Here is a 23819-nt window from a genome sequence, read left to right on the forward strand (position 1 = left end):
AAACCAGTTTCACAGTTTATCTTTTTTCTTTTGTATTCACTTCCCAGGTGTATTCACAGGTACTTAAAAAAAATGAAATCACCGAAACCAAATTCACCACAAAAAAAAAAAAACATTCCTAAAATAAAATAACAAAGAGGAGAAGATATAATGTGTGCATACCAGTTAAGGAATGAATATATTGAATAAAAGTCTGTAAAGAGAGTTGGATGGATTGAATAAACTTACTTTGTCATAATAACCAGCAGGGTAACACCTCTTGTTTTGCCCTTTAAGCCTTTGTGCATGAGGATTGCGCCAACTTTTACCTTTTTGACTCCACATATAGGCCACAATAAACGATGTCAGATGTTTCAACCAGCTAATGTTTTTTTTTTTAGTTTTTTTTTAATGATTTTCTTTGTTGGTGTTTCTTGAATGCTTCAGAAGTCTTAATGAAATGTCTGTGGTATGTCGAGCATGTGAGAGTTTCTTCGTGCGGTTTTCCCTGCAGCAGCAGGTGGTGTAGCTCAGCCCAGGTGGTAGCAGACACACAGACACACAGACAGACAGTGGTCATGCCATTTTCCATGTGCCTTCCTTGCCGGGGGGCGAGTTTGCGCCCCACAAGCGGAGGGCGCAGCTATTTTGAAAGTGACCCCTCATTCAGGCAGCGACTCTGCAGCTGTCAGGAACCATGACTGAAGATGACGGATTCTGTTGTCGTGGAGGGATATGCCAGACTCCGAGACGGGAAAAAGGTGCTTATTTTGACTTTAATTCGCCGCCGGATAAGTCAGAAGTACCTCCACCCTCTTTCTCTCTGTGCTTACTAAAAGTTTGTTTTGTTCCACAGTGGAAAACTAGGTGGCTCGTCCTCCGCAAGCCGTCGCCTGTAGCAGGTAAAAGAAACATCGATGTTTTACTGGTCACGGTCGCGCATTTTTTTTAAAATTTTTTTTTATCCAACTGAAGCTTTGCAGTGGATAAATAAAAAAAAAATTAAAAAAAAAAGATAATAAAATAAAATAAAAACCCGGTTAGCTGCGCCACAGCAGAGGAGAGTAAAGTTGAATTCATCAGGTGCCACCCTGCATGTGTTCTGCAGCTGCATACGCAATTTAGAAGGGCCCGGTGTTTGTTTGTTTGTGTTTTCACTCCGGCCTGCGGGGTCCAATTAGGGACAAAAACACGTACAGCTCGTGTAATAATGCGCAGAAATAAATTAAAACAATGCGGCTCTTTGTCACCATTTAAACCTGGGATACAGTTCTGCCTTTTTAAAAAAAAAAAAAAGTTAAAAATGTCTAAATAAAACGCAATTTATTGATATCAATGTTGATATTGTGATAAGAACTAAGTGTGGTAATATCCTTATATGGCATAACTGTTGCAGTAAAATTATGCCATTTCCAAAAAGACTGTTCTGTTATTTCCCTTCACTAACTTCATAATTATATCCACATTACTGATTATTATCATTCTCTAGCAAAGATAACACGGTGTAAATATTTTGTGAAAACACCTACAGTCATCGGATTGGTATTTGGTCAAAGTTTTGTGATTTGACTTTGTCCATGTGGCCCAGCTGCAGTGCAGAGTATCAACAGTGAGGGTTACACGGAGGTTGTGAGGAAGAGCTGACAGACGGAAAACAAATTAGAAGTACATTTTGATGAAGTTGCGTTCAAGTGCAAATTGTATTACTTATTTCAGCTGTAATTTTGCCAAAATGTGGAGGAGCTCTGATTTTCATCTTCCTGCTTTAAATCTGTAGTTTGATGTTCACAAAAGCGCTTCTCTCTTTGTGCAGTTCCACCGTTAAATATGATTTCTGCACAATTTTTAAATTTTTTTCCAACAGCACGAACGCTAATACACAACGACGGGTTTTCAAATTATTTCTCAAAATCTAATTGACCTTAATTTGACCCCATCATCAAAACTAACGTGTTAAAGACGAATAGTCTGATCCTCGCTGTATTTTTAGATGCACCGAGTGTGAAAAGTCACGTTTACAGATAATAAGTTGCTTCTTTTTGTATTTTATGAGTAATAATCTGCATTGAGATCGATCTCGTGGCCCGCTCTGCATTACATTTTAGCCTCTGAAAAGGGTCTTTGGACATTTTGGTGCTACGCAGCTTAACATGGTCCCCCAGGTTGGACGGAGGTTGAGCGCCGCTCCTCCTCCTCCTCAGATCTGTGATGACAGTGTTGTCACAGCTGTCTGCGCTCATGCCTAAGTTATGTGTGAAGGAGAGAGATGCGCACACACACACACACACACACACACACACACACACACACACACAGTCTTGTTTTGTCAGTTGACGCCGATTGTTTGAAAGGTGCCAACAAACTAGAGGACACTACAGCAGCTACCGTGGGTCAAAACATATCTTATTAGTGACTGACAGTGTAACTCGGGGAAATAATTATGGATTTGAACTCTTTCCAGTCATTTTTAGAGAACTACTACATCTAAAAAAAAAAAAATGACCAGTGGATTATGTTGACTTTAGTTTACTTAAGACAGACTTGCTCTTAGACACAAGAAAAAGTGCTTTTCTGTCTTTGTCGCCTCTCATACTTCCCGTCTGCCTCCTCCAGATTGCCTCGTGCTGTTGGTTTTTAAAGACAAGTCAGACAAAGCCCAGGGCAACAAGGAGAGGGCGAGTGTCACCTTGGAGGAGATCTGCGGCCTGGAAGTCGGACAGTGGTATGAGGGTGTGGCTTTTACTCTGGCCATCCTCTGCCTAAATCAGGCTGCTTTCCTCGGCTTCGACAGCAGGGAGGTCCTGCAGGCGTGGGACGCCCGGCTCCGATACAGCCTCGGAGAAGGTGAGCAGAATCAGAGGAACTTCGTTTTCTGTGTTTCGCTCTCACAAGTTTTCACATTCAGGTGCTTCGTGCTCAGAACTTTTCAAGACGTGCCGAGGACTTTAAATACGACAAAATAATATCACATTTGCCCTCACTGTGCTGCTGTTTTGCATTAGTTTATCCTCTGGCAGGTTGCAGTGTTTGAAATTCACTGCAATCTAAGAAAAGTGAGTTTGCACCTGTGTAGAGGAGGTCACAACTACATAAAAGCAAAAAACGGGCATTTACCAAACCTCAACAGCAGAGATATTTCCTGTACAAACTGCAGAAATTGATGAATGACCTAATGCCTATTGAAACAGCAGCAAATCTCTCAAGCCTTCATTTTTGAGTTACTGCTCGAGGAGTAAGGGGTTCATGAATCAAATCTTACTGCTGATCAGCAAAATATTTAGTTGGCTCCTGTTTCACCTGCAGCCAAGTGAAATAGAGGCAGAGCACACGACGAGATTTGCTGCTGCACTTTGGAAAAGCTCCTGGTGGCTGAATAATTTAAACCATGCTAATGTAGCTCAACGTGAGGCAGACAAAAGTGTAATTTAGAAATGGTTTAAGGTGGACAAACCAGAATAAGATATAAGATGCAGTGTTGTTTAAGACTCATGTACCGTCATGCTGTTGGCCTTCGAGGTTTTTCTCCTTTTGCATTGGCCATAACTATCTCCTCTAAACTGTGTCAGTGATGGACAATGTTCTGGCTGCCAAATCTGGTTTATATTCCCCTAAACCAATCACAACATATGCTGGCATCCAGACAACGTCTCTTTCTAGGAAGGTCTTGTTTATTTCAGCAAAACAATGTCAAACCACATTCTGCACATATTCCAACAGCATGGCTCCGTAGTAGGAGAGTCCGGGTGGTCTGCAGTCCAGACCTGTCAATCATTAGATTAAGAATACGACAAAAGGAGACCCTGAACTGTTGAGCAGCTGAAATCGTACATAAGGCGAGAATGGGACACCATTTTAATAGAAAAACTCCACCTCCCAACCTTTTACAGAGTGTTGTAAAAGTAAGAAGTGATGCAAAACAGTGGTAAACAACTGGCATCAAATTCAAAATAAGAATACTTTTTTCATAAAAGAATACAATTTCACCATTTCAGCATTTGATTTGTTGTCTTTGGTCTATTTGCAATTAAATATTGGTTTATGGGATTTTCAAATCATTGTGTTCTGTTTTTATTTACATTTACACAGCGTCCCAACTTTTTCGGAAACGGGATTGTATAAAAAAAAACAACCTTCATCTGTCTTTCAAATATCTGAAACAAAATACATTAATAGGCCCACAGTAGTTCTAAAATAAGGCGCCGGGGTGTTTATCCCAACTTTCTAACTTTGATTTAATCAAAATGTGCAATCATTTAAAAATTTACAGTATTGACACATTAGTGGTCACCTAAAAAACTTTTCTTTTTGATTTACCTTCCTAAATGAAGACAAATCAATTTGAGTAAAGACGGTAAAGCTCTAAGCATAAAGATCTTTTTAAAAAAAATTTTTATTGCCAATGATGTAAATTTCAAAACTTAAAACTATTTGCACATTTCTTGTTGTTGGGACGGATTATTCACTTTAGTTCATGTCGATTTGATTTCTAAATTTCGTAGTACCAGCCGACCAGAATTACTGACATGTATGCGGTCTGCTGTGTGGATCTATTATATAAGTTATATGAGTGGTGAACAAATAGGATCTATTAATAGCGTTGGACTGTTCAGCAGGTGGCCGCTGAATTTTAAAGCAGTAACTAATGAAAGTGTTCGGGGACGTGATTGAGTGAAAGGGCCTCAAGACAAATTGCATTCCCGTTGTTCCCTCCAATTTGGCATGTATTTATGTTAAAATATACGAGCGCTCGTACGGATGTCTGCTCAGGCTCGCCTGCGTGTAGAGAGAGAGAGAGACTTGATAAAAGTGTGTGGCCTAAATGCTTAATGCCACAGAGTGGAGGGCGTCCAAGCAGGCAGAAATGTCACCTGCCAGCCTCTGGGCCGAGGGCCACCGTGCGCTCAGCTTTTGTTGTCTTGTGTGACGCCGTATGAATCCTTCGTAACCTGAGCGATGAAGTGACGCGGCTCGCCAGCGTTTCCTCTGCGTCGCCTCCATCGCTCTCACCGGGCGAAGTTTGTTCCGTGCGGTAAAAGTCGACGGTTCAGAAATCCACGCGCGGCTTCGTTTCAAGTGCCACAAGCTCGCAGGCATCAACGCAAATCACTCGTCGCTCTCGTTTCACGCCGAGCGTTCCTTTTTCCAGGTTTTTCTCATTACCGAGAGCCCACTAACTCGCTCACACAGATGTTTGTGATGTGCTTTGATTGATTGCGTTGGGCTTTAGATCTGAGCCCGTTGTGTTCAGAGCTCGGCTCGCTGATTTCACTCCGTGTGCAGCTGTTTCTGCTTTTTATTTGTGAATGAAATCAAATCCACGCTGAAGTAATCATTGTGCGAGGACTGTATTCTCTCTCCCACGTTACTTCAGCTATTTCCAGGATACAGTACCACGTTAACAATTGCTCTCACATCTTTTAAACTTTGATTTTCATTCCTGGACATCGCATCAGCGTGAATGTCAGAAGAGCGTTGAAGACATGATTCGCAGTGATCTTTTGCAGACTTTATTGGTCCACTGGGGTGCTATTGTTGTCAGTCAGACAGTTTAATAATTCCAATTTAATTTTGGTTTGTACATGCTTATTTTCCATAGATTATATACAAGTAGACGTAGCTTCTGGGTCTGAAAAATGAGACCAATGCATAAGTGCCATAAACTGGTGTGGCTGCATAAACTCCCATTCAACTTCTCATAAAATACACTGCCAATTAATTTCGTAATTAATTAAGTTCTTATGGTGTTATTAACTCAAGTCCCTCCTTATTAGTTTTCTGGTGGTCAATCTGAAAGAAATTCCATCATTAATCAGAAAAAAGGCCTCAAAAGGATGTTTTGTTTTTGGCGGCGTGTCTGTTTGATTGACAGCCCCGTGGCGCAGTCAAGGTTTTCGCTATCAGTGGGCGGGACATAATCCCTTTGGATTTCCAATCAGTTCAAGTCAGATCCACCGCTCGCTCCTCCCCAGCTCGTCCAAATACGGTCACCCAAAATAGCACGATGGCGACGCTCACAATCTGAACTCGATGCTTCGCATCGTCAGTTCTCAAACCAACGGTTGACGTCGCTGTCGGTTGCCACTTGGTCCACCCCCCCCCTCCACTCCCCCCGTCTTCACTGTTCTACTAGTTTCTCTGTTTGCTCAGTTCACAGATTCAGTGTTGGAGTCTTACCAGGGACCAAGTTGGAGATCGGACCTGCAACTCTTCATTTGTGCAACAACTTGCTGGTTCTGGCCCGGGACGTCCCTCCTGTCATCATCGGCCACTGGAACCTTCCGGACCTGCGCAGATATGGACCTGTACCCAACGGATTTGTGTTCGAGGGAGGAACGAGATGTGGTTACTGTGAGTTTATTATTGCTGCTTGTACAATGCCATTTTCATGCTACATTTGGATGTGCTCAGTTAAAACAAATGAGCAATTACAATAACACGTATTTTATACTTAGCGGGTTGTTCTCTTCAGCGTTGCCATAATTGGTTGTTTGGCTGCACACAAAAGTGCAAAGGACCTCAAGTACGTTTTGCCCAAAGCAAATCAGTTACTGCCGGACAAACTAGGAGGAATATAAAACAGAATATCAACAGCAAAACGAGGACAGTCTAATAAACAATGTTAGAATAAAAGAGCACAAAAATCAAGAGGATGAAAATCTTATACAATTTGCTTTTAAGAAAAGACTGCTAAAGTCTCAGTGCAACCACATCAAACATCTTCATCATCTTCTAATAAAAGTATCTCTTGTGTAAAACTGGGTTGCATCATCGGAGGCTAACAGCTCATTAAATCATGATTTAATGTGAGCTGTGTTTTCTGTTAGTCTCTCTAAAACTGATTTCATTCATTTGTTGCTTTTATTCAACAGTTTGTTTGAAGTGCTCCTTCTCGGTACAACGATGGCAACTCGTAAACGACATGTTTTCAGGGGAATCAAAGTTTGGGTCTTTATTAGTGATGATTGATGAGGTTTAGTGTTGCTTTTGTAAATGTGGTTTGTGGGAAATAGAAACGACGGGTCATAAACCAATGTCGTCACGGCAACAGTAAGTAGTCCGAAATATTGTTTTGGTGCGGTAGTCCAGAGAAAATGGATAATTGTGCTTGTACCTGCAGGCCCTGTATTTAAGTTGAGGATTGTTGCACAATGTGGACAAATGTCCTCGAGCTATGTATACATATTAAGCTTATTTACCTGTAGTTTCTTATGAGTGACTGCATTCCTTGGTACATTTGATTTGATGCTGATTCCGGTGTGATGCTCCCATTTGAAGCTTCCATCTCTCTGCAGCGTCAACATTGGGATTCGTGGGCTGAACTCAGTCCCTGTAGTGTTCTCCCTCTCTTTTCTCGTACATCTGGCCTCCCTCAGGCGGACACATTAGGAAAGATGCTCAATGGAGTTTTATGAAACAAAAAAAACCTAAACGGAGCCTTCAAATGTGTTTTATCGCTGCCAGAAGGTTGCGTAGCTTCTACATGTGCAGATGTCGTCATTAGAAACTGGAGGATTTCAATAGATCCTCATGTCTCTGCTTTTATATCTGAAAGGGCTCGAGATATTAACTTTTATCAGACAGCTTATGGCCTGTGACTCAGTTCTTCTTCTGCAGCTGTTTTATTGGTACTGTTGTACTGGAATATTGGATTTCAATTCAGAGTTTAGGAAGCGTTCTACTCACTAAAATTGGATCCATTTTGAGTTTCCTGCTCTCATTTCCCTGATTTTGCCATAGAAGACTTCCAACCCTACATCGTCAAAAGTATGTGGACATCCTATATCCACAGTTTGTTGTGTTGCTACGCTTGCGATTCATTTTGTGATTTGGGTTAAACTCATCAGTGATATCTTCATGCTGCCGCGTACAACGACGGAGCTGTCATACAATAGAAGATAATTGTAACGCGTACGTAGTGTTTGTTATACCTCGTCGCTGGCGACGGCCCGAGCAGAAGACATTATGTTTTTGGGTTGTCCGTCCGTCCGATATCTCAAGAACGCTTTGAGGGAATTTCTTCAAACTTGGCAAAAACATTCTCTTGGTACCAACGATGAACTGATTCTGGTGGTTAAAGGTCAAAGGTCACTGTCCCATCAAATCGGCCCACGCTCAGGAATGTGAAATTGTTCAATTTAACTCGAGGATGAACTGATAAGATCGCGGTGGTCAAAGGTCACTATGAGTTCACAGGAAATCTCAGACATGCATGTCCATGAAGTGCATGTACTCTACAACTCGAGTGGTTAGCAGAGGCGTACAACCGGCAGGCACCAATTCTAGTTTTTGTAATATTTTGCTGGATTTTTTTCCCCCCTCTTCAAAATATGAAGTTGAAATTACTTTTTCCCTTAGTTGCTCGTAGTATATGAAGACACGTAACCCAAACGGAAACTATATTTACGTATATATATTCTATATTAAAAGTTAGAGAACTGCAGATGTGTTTTTGGACTGCACTTCCCAGAGATCCAAACAGTGTTCCCCCGTGGGACATTAGTTAGATGTCAGTTTCACAGTGAGCCTGTTGCAATCGCTCCGCCTGCTCTATCTGGTGGCACGACCACTGCCGGGTGATGAAACGGCGTCACTAAAGCCCGGGACACACTGCCTGCGTAGCGTATGTGTGACGGCTACTTTAAGCCACCAGTGGCTTCTCGATGTGGGACCTAAACATCGATTTATCCCCCATTGAAAAAGCTTCACTTTCTCTCCAGAAATACTGAGCCAGTGTTTTTAATTTTTTTCCAAGTCATTTTGATTTAAATTGTTAAGTTTGGGCCCTTTTAAAAAAAGAATTCTTTTGGTCATTTTGGAAATTATTGCTGCGTTAATACGTTTTGAGGGCTCATAGAAGGCTTTGATGTCTGCTCTGTGGTTGTTGATTGACAGGTGTGATTCGAGGTGTCACAGCGGAGGGTGTTTAAGCAGCACATGAATAACATGTATTCCAAATATTTCTCACAAAATACCAATAATAAGCTATTATTGGATTGTTTAGATGTGCAATCGAAAATATACAATGCGAAAAGCAGAACATTATCTCACTTTTCTTTGTTGTGTTTTGCCCTCTCTGACTCAGTAAACAGAGCTTTAGAAAAGCATCTGCTTCATAACAACAAGAGACTTGCCAGAGGAAATGAATCCGTCTGTGCAGAATCCCCCCCCGCTGTGAACAAGCACCGTGCACCGTGTTTTTAGGAGACACGAGTTATCCTTGTCGCTGGGTGTGTCGCTGTGAAGAGCTAAACAGAGTTTACATCTTGGAATAGACACGAAACCATTAAAGTGGAGAGGACTGCGTGTCATCACCTGGAGGGGACAGACAGACACGAGGTGAACGGCGCGGTCATCGGAGCGTTAAAGACGCACGATGACCCCGCTGGAAACACGACACTCAAGAATGCGATGAGTGATTTTCTTTTTCTTTTTAGCTCCACTAAACCTTCAGCAGTGCATCTGACACAATATAAAGAAGGTCGGACGTCACTTTTGCTTTCATGTACAAAAAAAAGGAGGCGCGTGTGGAACTGCTGCTTCTCGATGTTTGTGCGCGCTGAAGGTCGTGCATTCCTGTCACGTGGAATCTCTCGGCACAGTTTATCCGCAGCACAGCGAGAAGAGCTGCGACTCGGTTTCATCTCTGACTTTTGGTCAGCAGCTGTAAAACTGCAAGCTGCGTTTTTGTTCACATCTCGCTTGGTAGCTTTTTCCCCCGGAAGATTTTAGCCAAGTTGCCAAAATGTCTGGAGGCTCTGTGGAGCATTTGAGTTGTGAAACACTACCACGACAGGTGGAAAATGACCGACGGAAGATTTAATCAACAAGAAGCTGGAAAACCAATTGATATTTTATTAAGCCCAATGAGAAATTGTACTGTTAAAGCAGTCAAATCACTCATAAATCACAAAATAGAAAAAAAACAAAAACACAAGGACACTCAGAAAATTGAATGAAGAAAACTAAAATCTTAACTAGCAAAAAAACTAGATTCAGACCAGAATAATGATTCATCATTTATCAAGTAAAAATGCAAATATTTATAGTGTAACTTTGCCGTTTTCTTGATTTTACATCTTTGTAAATGGAGTACTTTTTGGTTTTGTACAAAACAGATATATTTCTCAGGAATTGTTGGTGGTGGTATGGTAACAGTATTATGTCGGCATTATGTTTACAACTTCTTCTACCACGCAGTTGCCAACAAGTTGCAATGACTTCTCAGAACTTGGTGCTCTTTTTATTGTTGCTCATACTTTAGGTGTACTTCAGTTTTACTTTCGCGAATGTTTGTCACTGAATAAATGAGTGAAGGACTGAGTGATGAAACGATGCCACTGGTCAGCCGAAAGCCACGACTTCCTGTGTCCGTTTCCTTTGTCTTGTTTTTTCTCGGGTTGCTAAACTGCATGTTGTTTAAATAGTGGCTAATTTCACAATCAAGATGATGTAATTTAATGCCTTAGTCATTGTTGCTTCCCTCATTCAATGAATATTTACAGCTATCTCATAAATACAAGAGTTCAGATTGCCAAAAACAAACCCTGTAATGTTTGACTGCTTCAATGACTTTGCTGCACTAAAAACAAAAATGCCTGGCCTGGCTCTCAGCACCTATGAACATTCAAACTAATTTACACTTCCCACTTACTGAAGATGATTTTAATAAGTTGTGTTACTTTGTACGGACACTGTGTTTTATCACTTCTTGGAGCAGACGGGTCCTCTTCAGTTGATTCTGTTCCTACACAGAATGAAGTAAACTAAATAAGCTCTGCCACCTGTTCTTTGCTTGTCTTTGTGTTTTTTTTTAAGTACTCCACCATTTGGCAGTGCACCTGATGTTCAGTCACCTGCTATGAAAAGGATGGCATGTGTAGTTAGACGTCCTCACAAAACGAAAAGGTATGAGGTGATTCAATTCAGCCTCAGAGTCCAGCAGAAGTAGTGAAGGTGCTTCTCTGGATGAGACACTTAATCAGATCATATCCATATTTCACTAAGCAAGCAATATGTCTGCAGACATTTGAGAAGACTTTACAGCTGACCTTTGACCCCGCTAACAGCCAGGCAAGTGTTGGGAATGTGATCGAGGCCAGTCTTGACATGGGTGGTCTGAGGGACAGGGCAATTCAAGGACCCTGTATTGTCGACACCTTGTAATGGATAAGCAGTTGTATCATCAGAGGAAGGTCAAAGGACATCTGGAGAGTATGACCCCTGACCTCTAAATCAATATGCTCTCTTTGATGAGACTATGAATTGATCTGAAAGGAGACAGATTGGGAGCCATAAACAGGAATTTAAAAAAAAAAATTTTTTTAATGACTTGATAAACAAATATCAATTGTTATGAATTTTAGCACACGAATTTCTGGTCCCCTCAGGATGAATTGTGGGTGGACCAATCACCGAACAGTGGGGGGTGGCTCAGTGCGATTGCCGTTAAAGTCGAGCATTTTTTTTCATCATGTGGTCAATGCCAATTGGTTAAAAGCTGCTGCAGTAGTTTGACTAGTAACCCAACTAATGCCCATTAGGACGCAACGACTGGAAACAATTTGCATCAAGACCCATATATTCATGCAGTGAATTTGACTGCCTAAATACAGCCTCATGGAGCTGCTAACAAAGCGAGACTTTCTTATTTAAAAGATACATGTTTTTCCTTTGTCGTGTGTGGTAGTAAATGGTCTTTGAGTCCTAAATCCAAACCTGTGGGGGGTGGGTTTGAGTTTTGGACTGTTGATCAGACAAAACGTATAAACGGACATTTTTCTTCATAATTACGAAATGTAAACCAAAATTCAATTAATTCACAGCCTCCTTGACCTTGCAGTGGATATTTCAGTGCTACGTTAAGCAGTGTTATACTAATGAAGTCTATTTTCTGCAGGGGCCGGTGTTTTTCTGCTCGCGGCCGCTGAGAGCGAGCAGATCAGCTTTCTATTCGACTGCATCGTCAGAGGCATATCTCCCACCAGAGGCCCGTTTGGACTGCGGCCCGTTTTGCCAGGTCAGTAGGTCTTTCATGCTGCTTAGCTCGCTGTAAAGGACTAGCGAGGCAACTACATCTCCGAAAATTACACAGACTGGGAAAGTTTAGCAGCAAGAACGATTTTGTTTCAGAAAGAGGATGGGTGTCAGTGTGATGCTTATCAGGATCAGAGTCACAATCAGCTTTATTGGCCAGGTATGTTAACACATACAGGGAATTTGACTCCGGTTGTAGCTTGAGCTCTCGGTGTGCAAAAAAACAGACAGATATAAAACATAAACAGACGTATATACAGCTAAAAAAAAAAAAGAAGAAAGAAAGAAGTATATACACATGTACACCTAAAACAACGGTGCAATTGCACCGAGTGCCAATGATGCTGATGGAGTTGGGTGTAGTGCAAAAAGGTCCAGTCATATTGAACATGTTAAGTGTTTGACAGAGTGACGACCTGCGGATAAAAACTGTTCTTATTTGGATAATGAAAATATGCACCGTTGCCAAGTATGAGCACTTATGTCAAGATTTACCATCATAATTGTAGCAAACCCTGCTCATCTCCTCCCTGTTGCTGGCAGTGAGTCACCATAGCTGTGGGGCGTGCTGCCTTCCTGCAACCAAACCAGTTTTAGCAGAATGAGCCAGAGGATTCCTCTGGAGATGGATCTGCTTTGATCTGACTAAATTATGACTGACAGCTGTTTTTTATGTAATTGGGTAATCCTCGGCAGCAATTTATAATTTTAGTCAAACGTCCCAACCCCTGACTTAAGTGTACTGTGGTGGATGGAAAGCTTCAGGTCACCTTAAACATCAATAAGAGGATAACTATTGTACTAACTCTGATTATGGCATCAAATCCAATTTGTCTTGTCTATGTATAGTTGAGGCTGTTGGGCTACTGATTGGTGAGCTGGGAGATGAGCCCAGTTCCAAATAGCACTTTTTTTTTTTTCAGCTATTATTACAAGGTTGTATGGCAAGATTTCAATTTGTCAAAGATGCCGAGCACATTAGTTAGTAATAATAATAAGCTTGTATAAGTTATTTTAATACCTACACGGTTGAGCTACTGTTCTCCTGCTGTTCTTCCACCCATCATATCCATTTTACAGGATCTGCTCAGTTTCTTTGCTTTCAATATTTTCCCGTGCAGAGTTTGTTCTTGTTAAACAATATCACTATTGTTTATTTCAGTGCTGAAAGTGGATCAGAAGAAAATTCATACTCAAGTTTTTTTATGATCGGTTAATCACAAGTAGTTTCTTGAGCAAAAATTGCAAACGGTTTCTGGTTCCAGTTTCTCAATTGTGGGGATTTGTATCTTGTAGTTGTCTTTTGTGATTTCAATTAAATACCTTCGGGGTTTGAACTTGATCAGACAGAGAAAGAGACAATTTGAAGATATCAGTGTGGGAGAATATATTTCTACTAGTTTATATTCTCACCAGGTATCTCGATATTAACAAATTAATCAATAATGATGAGGTATTAGATTTAGCCCTATTTAAGAATGAACTTTTTCCTGTAGTCAAATAGCTGTGTAATGTAGCAGGGATTTAATGAAGTGACAAATCCACAGAGAGGAATCACCCTGCAGCTCTACACAGTGTTTTAGCCTCTTTCAGCTGGTTGTTTTGGTTTCATTTTCTGCAACTTCTCTGTTGAGGTTTGGTTTATCAGCCTTGTTCAGCCAGAGATGTGATGAAGCCACAATTGGCAACTACCTGATGAACAGAGTAGTTAACACTTGAAAATAAATACATTTCCCTCAGGGGATGCTGGAGACGAAAAACCGAGCTGCAAGGAAGAGCGAATATTGGATTTGTATTTCCCAAACATGAGTCTGAATGATTGCGAAGGTCGCTCCGTGCCTGTTACATACAATGATGACTGTTCACCAAACCACTTTTTATTGAGTTGATGTCGTTTACATCTTGTTTACTGCCCCCTGGTGGTCAAAAGATCAAGTTAAATGCAGGTTTAAATTTGAGATAAACAATGAATTGTAACAATGTCACCATCATGAGTCAGCATTCATGTTCAAACAGTAATTTTTTTTTTTTTAAGTGTTTCCCATCTCTGTCTACATTACTGTTCAAAATAGTATAAATGGTCTTGAATACAGACAAATCATTAGAGAACATCCTCTTTCCCCTGTATATATATATTCGATTTTTCGTATTTCTCGTTTTTGTTTTAACACATTTGGACGTTAGAGCTAATATTTATAAAGCCGTTAAACATTTTCTGCTCCCCTGCTGTCCACTTCAACACCTTTGATTTTCCACGCTGGCAGTTCTAAAAAAAAATTCCCACCTCACTGTGCAACTTAACAAGAAATGTACAGCGGGCAGCTGAAGGGGGCTCTGGGATATTCTGGTTTTCACACATCTTGCCGCCCAATCTCAGGTTGAGCTCATACTCCTATTATTGTGGTGCGTAGTAGAATAAATAGCAGGGAGGATGTCGCGGGGTCAAAGTCATAGTTCACGCAAGGAGAGCAGCCAAAGCCTCCTAATCACTCCGGGCATGTATGTAACCTCATCCACAGGATTCCACTCCTACCTCCCCTCATGATTCTCGGTCACCCGGCGCTCGACTCGCCCCTCCCCTTTTTCTAATGTTCTGCTCTTATTCCTCCCCTCAGCTCTGAACTGAGTCTCTCACTTGGGTTTCACCTCACAGTCCTTGTCTGCAGCTTCTCACTAAATCTCTCTGTTGGCCTTTGTTTTGATCAATCGCTTTTATGTCCCAAGGCTCGTTTGTCTGTTTGTCACCCTTCTGTGCCGTGTTTCCACCTCTCTCTGCTTTTTACTTCCCTGCTTTCTGTTTAGTCTCAACATGAACTATATTCACAGTTTTACTTTTAATCACTGAGATGTTTTGTCTGTAGTGACAACATGAATAAAACATAAAGGACATACATTTTTTTTTAAAGCAGTAAATACAGGACATGACAACCACTTGATGATAATGCTTGAGGTGACATCTAGGAAGCTTTACCTACATACATATGAGGAACAATCCATTAGTTTAAAACCAGTATTAGACATTTATAAATATTGATTTTATGATTGCCTATATATCACAGTCTGTTTATGCTGTCAGTTTACCGTAAACTTCCAAAAGCATTTTGTCAAGTGCCGTTTCATCATCTCTATTTACCATTTTTAATTTATAGACTTTTGATTCCTTGTGTCATAGCCATAAGTATGAGTGAAATGCAGCGAGGACATTTTTGAAGCCTGTTTACAGCTCGCTGCCATCTTTGCCAGCTTCTTAGTTTCAAACCGTAAAAATATTGCTGACTCTGATTGGCCCAGATGCCTGCCAGTCAAGCAAACATGGCCCACGACTCTTCACCTTAAGTGTGCTCTCAAACCAGACCGGCACGCTAATGGTTGGAGCCAGGTACACATGATTTCTGCTTTATTTAAATGAGCCGTCTGATTTAAATCAGCAACTTCTACCAACAGCAGCGTCATCACTGCTAAATCCAGTTTTTTTCTGTGATTGTTGTGATCAAAAATGCTTAATGTTAATGCGGCCTCTGTCCAAACTTGTCAAGCAATTTGCAGAGTTTTATATGATTCTTTTTGTGGGAGTAAAATTGCTGAAATTGGCAAACAAATGCAACTTGGGGGGGGGGGGGGGGTTTGAAAATCTTTTATTTGCACATCACAGAAATAACTTCTCATATTTATTTTTTATTTTCTAAACTTAAAGGTCAATGGGACTGAAAGTTAAAAAAAAAAAAAAAAAATCCTGAGTCATTAAAGTGACACAGGCTACATCTTCTGTAAAAAGTGCTTTAAATACTTTGTAAATTATAATAATTTAACACGTACCGTATGCATAAAATTAAGTGCAATCTCACACCTCGAATGGTGTATAAAACTAATGCAATTTAACATATTCTGCACAATCAGACTGAGGCAGAGAAGTGTGACAATTGATAACCTTGTGATAAGACGATAAACCCCATCACTTCTGGTGTTGCAGTTTTTTTCCGGTCAACTGGCATGTGATTTGTTTTGATGTTTAGATAATTGGTCGAAGACCTTTGCTGGCCGTAATTGAGGAGGTATCTTTGTTGATAAAGCAGCGTTTTATTTGAAAGGGCTTAATTTGTGCAGTAATTCCTTCAGCAGACCTTCTATGAGGTATTTTTTATTGTGGAGAAAGTGCTAGAAATTTTGGAAATATTGCAAGCTCCCTCAAATATTGCATTAATTATCGCGAACCCAAGATTCCAAGGTGGGGCTGACATACAGAGCAAACATAAGGGATAATAATAAATACAATGTGGAGACACAAAATGTAAATATTAGGTAAATAATGTGTAATTATATGTGAACAGACCTGTGTTCCATGCAGGAGTTCATAATCATCACAAGGAATCTACGACTCCCTGCAGGTTTTGTCTCCAGGTACTTTTTCTCTTCACTTTTGAAGACACTGCTGTACCCAGACAGTCGATACGCTACATGTAGGAAGCGGCGTAAACCATTTGCAAAGATCTGGCACATTTACCACATTACTGGTGCTGGATCGGATGGTTTAAAAGAAAAAAAAAAAAAAAAAAAATCGATCCAGTGTTAGAGCTGACCTTGGTGGTCCAAGGTACATTAGATCCCCGCACAGCACCAAGAATCTTTAGCCAGCAGGGCGCGTACCAACAGAGCAACATGGCAGCGCTATTAATAAACCCTGTAGTGTTGCACAAATACTGCAAGGTGTTCCCCTGTGTGACCCTTTTTCTCTCCCCGTCCCGTCGCCTGTCACTCTCGCAGATCAGATGATAGCGCACGCCCCTTCGGCCGAGGTGTTTGTTGTTTAGCTGTTATTCTTTTCACCTTGACGCTATTTGCTTGATGCCATAGAAAATCTAGCGAGGCCCATGTGGTTTAAAGGGTCCCTTCTTCTTTCTCTGGAGTAGTTGGATGTGTTTTCACAACTGTGCCCCGTGCGACCGTCGCACAAAAACGCTCAGCTGCGTCACATTTGATCCCATATCTCATTGACGAGCGTTCACGTCTGAAGTTAGTGTTTCAGATGCTGTTTTTTTTTACAGACCCCAGTACCAGCCAGACAAATTCGGAGGAGAAGCTCAACCATGAGGCCCGAGAGCTGGAGAAGCGACTGAGCATGCTCTCTCATGGGAGCAGCACAGGTACAAATCATTTGTCCTTATGCTCAAAATGGGATATGTAAATTTCAAAGTACCTAAAACCATTATTAAAGTGCAGTGAAGCCTCTTCCTCTCAAAACAGTGAAATGGATACGTTGGCTTTTAATAATGTTGTACTTGGATTTAATTTGCAGATTTGACATTACTCACCGGGTGATTTATTGTTCCTATTATGTGGTGAATACCAGGGCTGAGGACGTGCGTGCATAATTACATTATGATGCTTTAATATGCTTTATTGATGAAAGCAATGTTGATTAGATTTATTTAAGATTTAATAACGTTCTGTTCTTCTCTGCAGTCTCGTCAACATACTGCCCGTCTGCTGGCGGGGACGACCGCAGCATATCCGGTTCCTCTGACACCTCGGACACCAGTCACTCAGACTGCAGCATTGGCAGCCGGCTGGCCATTTGGACCGAACCCGATTCCAAAGCGACCGAAAATGTCAGCCACGCGGGCGCGAAAGTGGCGCTACAGATCGTGGAGAAGCTTTCCGCCGGCCAGGCGGCTGGAAACCGGCCTGCAGCCAAGCTGCCCCGGCAGCTTCAGGAAATCGGCCGTCAGAGTTCGTCTGACAGCGGCATCGCCACCGGTAGCCATTCCTCGTACTCGGGCAGCTTCTCCTCCTACACGGGCAGCCTGGATATCACCCCCGGAGAGGACTTTGGGTCTGTTTTCAGCCTACCCCCCCACTTGGCTCAAGACCTGAGCCCTTGCTCGTGCCCCACCGTTCCTGGACACCAGTATCAGGTGCCAACTTCAGTGAGGTATCTCTATGACAGTCCCAGGAGTGTGCTCCAGGAAGCAGGTGGGTGTCCCAAAGACAATGAACCCTCCACCTCAAACAAAGACAATGCTGGCCCGTCAGGCCTCCCAACAGAGTCAGGAAAAGGGGACACGAGCAGTGCCTCAACCTCGGAAGATACTGACAGACAGTCAGTCAGTGAACACACACAAGGCCCCTCAGAGGAGAGCAAGAAAACCAAGGTGGCGCCCTCTAGTGACTCCTACAATATCTGCAGCTCTCTCACGTCTTCCTCCAAAGCCATTGTGACCATCTGCTCAGTGTGCGGTGGATTTAAGGTAAGTAGGAACTTTCTTTTCTCTGTGTTACTTGTTTTTTTTTTTTTTTTAAATGTCTGGCAAAAGGTTATGTTGAAGCTTGGGTTAAACAAATGTAGCTCTATCCTTGTCAGTCTTCTGTTTTTCTGAGAAATAATGTCATCATTCCCGTTCAAATGGTCGCGTGAGCGTGCTCTGTTGTGTAACTCACCGTGGTGCAGTGGCAGCTTGCACGCACAGGCCTCATCGTCAGCGTATCATCTGTTCTGTGGCTCGCTGTCAATATGACCTTTGTGGTATCGTGCCGGCTGAGTGTCAGAACAAGTAACAGTCCCACGGCCCATCTGTCGAACAAGTTAGCATCTCAGCACCCAGTTGAGGTTAACGCTGTCTTTGAACACAGCAGATTTAAACCTTGTGTGTTGGGAGTGACTTGCAGTTTTCTGTGTACGTCTGTTTAATGCACACGTGCGATAAAATGCATCACTTTTCTTAATATTTCATGCATTTTTAGGTTTTCTGCTGACTCTTAAACTGAGAACATGCAAACTCCGCACAGAAAGGCCCAGGACCGGATTCGAACCCGGAACCTTTTTGCTGTGAGGCGACAATGCTAACCACTGCACCACCGTGCCACCCTATGTGGATGTGGATTTCTTTATCGATTACACTTGTTTTTTTGTTATTTGGTCCTTTCTGTTGCAGAATTCTTTTTTTTTTTTTTAAATGACCGTCACAGTTTGGTCCAAAGCTAGAAATGGAGAATGTTTGGCTGTTTTCCATTTAAAAAAAGAAACTTCTATGGTGAATGTGTTTTTAAAAGAAAGTTGCAGGTCAATTGCCCGACAACTCATCAACTTCTCAACAAATTGCTCAAGCTGATGAGTACGTTGCCTTTTAGATTGGCTGCGAAACATTGTGGTGTCACATCATGGTTTTCTGTAGAAGTGTGCTGAGAATGATCAAATATCCTGATTCTGTTGCATTTAATTGAACAAGTGCTGAGTTTGAGATATAATTTAAATATCTTTCGAAAACTTGTTATTTGAACATTGAGGTACAAAATTAGTAAAAATAATTTTACTGGTCTTTTCACTCTAAATATGGATCTCCACCTGCTGGTAGTGCATTAACTTCAGAATTCAAATAGTCTTTGATTACCTGTGTATGAGTGTCTGGATAAAAATATCAGCTCTTTATGTTTTCCTCCAGTGGGTCCACAGTGATTTAAATTAAACATGAGTTATTGGCCAGAAGCTGATGGATCAGGCCTGAATGCTGCGGGAGTCCACTTATCACCTTCAGCCTGAGCAACACAACCTCCCCTGTGGTATTTATTGGTTCACAGTTAAAGGAATAGTTCAGAAGAATACTTCAAACCACAACCACTGTGACTGAAGTCACACAGATGGCACGAGACTTCAACAGGTTTGGTCTGACTGGATTCTCAGAGGAGTACGTGTGTTAATATTTACAGCATTCGCAGCCAGCACATCCTAACAATTGATAATAGCCCCCAACAAATGCAAATATTTACTGCATTTTTGAGTATCATTTGCTCTAAACCACAGCACCGATCTTTGCCCGACTCGTCCTTATAAATGTCTATTATTTCAATATCAGAGCAGGCTTTTTGCTTCCTTTTGTTTCTGAACAGTTGAAGTACCAGTGATCCCATTTATATTTATCTTTATTATTTCACAGGGGACACCGTATACCCCTTCAAATTCTTCAGGGATACCTGCCATACCAGGTAAGAATAATCAGCTGAAATCTTGTTTGCACACTGCATGCGTCTTCTGTTGCATGCATGAACAGATTTGAAGCATGTTGATGGGGGGCGGGGAGCCACCGATGCAGCAGCCGCAGCTCGCTTATTTGATTCTGGGAAGGAAAATCAGAGTTGTTGAAGGGTTTTTTTTGCCTCCAGAACATCGTATTTTCAATCCAGCAGATCAAAGTGTTGACAAATCACCATGCAGAGCCAGCACCGATGAATACGCTGTTGCAGTGAAGAAAATTCTGGAGAAATCTTGGGCCGGCTCCCCAAGCATCCACAGCACAGCAAAGATGAGTGAGGAGTTGCCCAAAAAAGGAAGAGAGAAATTAGCCTGCCTCTCGGTTGATCCGCTCGGCTTTCCAAGCGCAGACAGGCAGCCAGCAAACATACGCAGATTGAACCTGTATGAGTCAATGAGCCCTGCTTTTGGAAATGAGCTCAATTTGGCACCAACTGTACCATCGCAAGATTCGCAGCGAGACAAACGAGCTGTCATTTATGAAAACTGTTTGAAGTGCCAGAACGAGCACTGCCGCCCTCCACCGCGGGTTGTACCTGCTAAAATGTACCGCGACAGGAATGTCCCGACCGGGCCGCACCTGAAGAGAAGCGCGGAACAAGAACGTGCTGCGAAAGAGGAGCTGCTCTATCGAGCTCTCAGGGATGGATCGCAGGGAGCAGGTCTGTCTGAAGGGATGAATGGTCGGACAGTGACCGGTGAAGGTAAGAGGCCTCTTCAACAGTTTCCTCTTCAACTGATCTTCAGGTCACACTCTGGTGGTCTTTTTTTTTTTTTTTTTTTTCTCTTCTGGTCCTTTGAAGGGGATCTTCTCTTTGTTTCTGACATTTTCTTCCAGTTTTTTACTCAATAAAATGCACTTTTCTCCTGACTTGTTTCGTTTAATTGAGCACTTGTTATGTATGGGCAGAAATATGTGTCACTAGAGACTACATTTCATATCATTTATATTTGAATGTGAATGAACCAGCTTTAATAATTGCATTAAAAAATCTCATAATTTGAATTGATGATATTTAACTTGAATAATTGCATTGAGAAACATAAAGAACATAATTTAAAATGTAATTTATCTTGGGAGGCACGGTGGTGCAGTGGTTAGCACTGTCGCCTCACAGCAAAAAGGTTCCGGGTTCGAATCCGGTCCTGGGCCTTTCTGTGCGGAGTTTGCATGTTCTCCCTGTGCTTGCGTGGGTTCTCTCCGGGTTCTCCGTCTTCCTCCCATCATCCAAAAACATGACCTCAGGTCAGGTTACCTGGCGCCGCGCTAGTGGCAGCCTGCTGGAGCAGCTCCCCCCTGAGAGCCCCCCCTGCTGTAGTGAAGAAATTTCCCCTCGGGGATTAATAAAGTGAATAAAATTAAATTAAAAAATTGTTTGTGTGAACTGAATTTCAGTTAACTTGAAAGTGAATGTAATATTATGAAATTGCATTCGTATGCTCTTAAACTGTATTTGATCCTCACAGATACTTCAGCTCTCCAGAAACTCTCACAGAAACTTCAGAGTCCACATTCAGTTCTCGCGCTTCAAATTCATGTCTTGAAATTAAATTTCAGTTTCTCACATGTGGTTCTTTGAGGCAGATTCACAGTGTGAATGTCGCCCTGAAGACAGACTATCTCTGTTTTAGACCATTTTCAATGCAGTTATTCAAATAGTACAAATTCAAATTATGTGATTAAAATTCAGTTTTTTTTAATGCAATTATTCAGGTTAAAATTGAAATATAAATAATTCAACTTCAGTTGAGTAACACGTATTTTGGCCCATAGTTATCTCTGCACTCTGTGTTGTTTCCTTTTGATGTGTTTCCTTGTTTGAACTAAAGTTACTAAAACGTTTAAAAAAATCTGAAATAATATAAAGGCATGACGAGATGGTCTGTAAGGCTGAAAAAAAATGGGAGCACTTTCTAATACGGCATATTTTACAGGGGGTTCATAAGTTGTAGGCAATGGCTTGAATAATATTTAATGAACCATTTAATAAGCTTTGCTGTAGACATATTATCTCTAAGTCCTAAAAAGCGCCCACTAATTGATTGAACCAAATGAAGTTAGCTGTAGAAAACTGTACTGAGGATCTTGACCAGAAGCCAGTTACCAACAAATTACCAATTATAATTGGATTACCATCTGCAACACTATTTTAACAACCAGAGTTGGATCTCAAATCTAAAAATGCATTTTATTCCTATTATTAATGGGATTAGTCAAAAATGTTTTAATTCTTTAGAAAGGAACTCTAACAGACTGTTGTACAGGAAAATGATGATTTATTTCTTTAAAACCCATCACTGAAATGAATGCAAATTTAATGCATTTTTGAGGGGATTCCTTCAAATTAATTGGTAAAAAATAAATTGTTAAATAACAAGCCAATCTTCAGTTAAAACTGTGTAACAGCGACAGAACTACCGTCATCAGCAATATATCATCTTAAAGCGTAAATAATCCAGATGTAACATCAAGGCTTTTTACATCATGAAACTGACAGTGATAAATATTAAGTTTGAACAGGACAGGAAATTACACTAAACTGTCTGCTACATCTTGATTCTCTTCACCAGCATGCAGGTGTGATGTGTGTCTTTTGCATATTATCAATTCATTTATTTTTATTTTCTCCAGGAAGCAAAAGGTATTGTGAGATGATGGATTATTCCGCTGTTATTTGTTCGCACCAATGGATCTGCAAGAATTCCTGTATTTAACACCCAAAGAACACTTTGTCTGTTTTGGTTCATAAAATTGATTAAAAAAAAAAACAACAGGAAAAATGGGGGATTATTTTCTGCCCTTGCTACTGCCATAAAACGTAGCTGCTTTGTTTCTTATATTTAAAATACGCTGTATATTTTTGTCTTCCACCAGACAAAAGGCTTACCAGTAAAGAGGAAAGACGCAGAGCTGATCCCGCTTATGAGATCATGGAGAGTCGGTTGCCGGAGAGGAACTCGGAGGTAAGCCAATCCAAAACTCTAATCCGCTTTATGCTATCAACGGCTCCCACATTTTAAATGTGTAAATCATTGTGCACAGAGCTCAGCTCAACATTTCGGGGGGAAAAATGTCTGATATCATGGGAATAGCAATTGATTAGGATTAAAAAGAGGAAATGGCAGCGGTTAGAGGATGTAATAAAAAGAGGCTTGGGTAGTATATCTGAAATTGCACATTAAAAAGGGTCCAGTCAGCATTTTGCGGTTTTGAATTTATTGTCTATTTAGTGTGGATTAGAAAGAAAAAATATATATATATATATTGATGAGTGGGGATTGTTTCTGTGATGTTCTCAGACTACGTGATGAACTGGAATTAAAGCAGTGAAGTGTTGTACTTCCTGTGTGTGCAGTCTCTTGAGCATAACCTGTTTTCAACCTCAGTGTGCTTGTGTGTTGAGGCGCATCGTTCTCAGAAGTAGGCGTTGACCCAGAAAAAAGGGGAAGTCAAGCAGCGTCACAGAATCTTTGGACATACACTTAAACATGCACTGATTACACTCAACTGTGTGGTTTCCTCATAATAGTCAAATTTATTGCACAACTGGAGGGCTGTTAGATTAGACTGCATTAATTTTAGTTAGTTGCACCTCTGAAACCGTAAAATGACAGTATCATTTTACCATGAAATAGATCTGTAAAAACTATTAACCTCTTATTCCGTTTTCGACCCCATAATATATTGAGATTTTGATGTCATTTTAGACGACATGCTATAGTATGACTTTTTGGTCATATTTTAGACGACATGCTATAGCATGACTTTTTGGTCATATTTTAG

The 23819-nt window shown here is 41.1% G+C and overlaps 1 protein-coding gene across 1 annotated transcript in view; it reads left to right on the forward strand.

Annotated features, from left to right (window-relative positions):
- The first annotated feature begins 641 nt into the window (after positions 1–641).
- The window catches only part of LOC138210672 (protein Dok-7-like), a 44797-nt gene continuing 21619 nt past the window's right edge, over positions 642–23819 (forward strand). Inside the window, exons 1-9 of the mRNA XM_069169951.1 lie at positions 642–740; positions 836–881; positions 2593–2823; positions 6127–6327; positions 11876–11995; positions 17055–17153; positions 17473–18257; positions 19941–19989; positions 22911–22999. Of these exons, the coding sequence (XP_069026052.1) occupies positions 687–740; positions 836–881; positions 2593–2823; positions 6127–6327; positions 11876–11995; positions 17055–17153; positions 17473–18257; positions 19941–19989; positions 22911–22999 (1674 nt within the window). The 5' untranslated portion in view covers positions 642–686. The remainder of the gene's footprint in view (positions 741–835; positions 882–2592; positions 2824–6126; positions 6328–11875; positions 11996–17054; positions 17154–17472; positions 18258–19940; positions 19990–22910; positions 23000–23819) is intronic.

The sequence above is a fragment of the Embiotoca jacksoni genome, unplaced genomic scaffold (genome assembly GCF_022577435.1).
Source record: "Embiotoca jacksoni isolate LCO1_2020_lvr unplaced genomic scaffold, fEmbJac1.0.p SCAF_47, whole genome shotgun sequence".
Taxonomy (NCBI): domain Eukaryota; kingdom Metazoa; phylum Chordata; class Actinopteri; family Embiotocidae; genus Embiotoca; species Embiotoca jacksoni.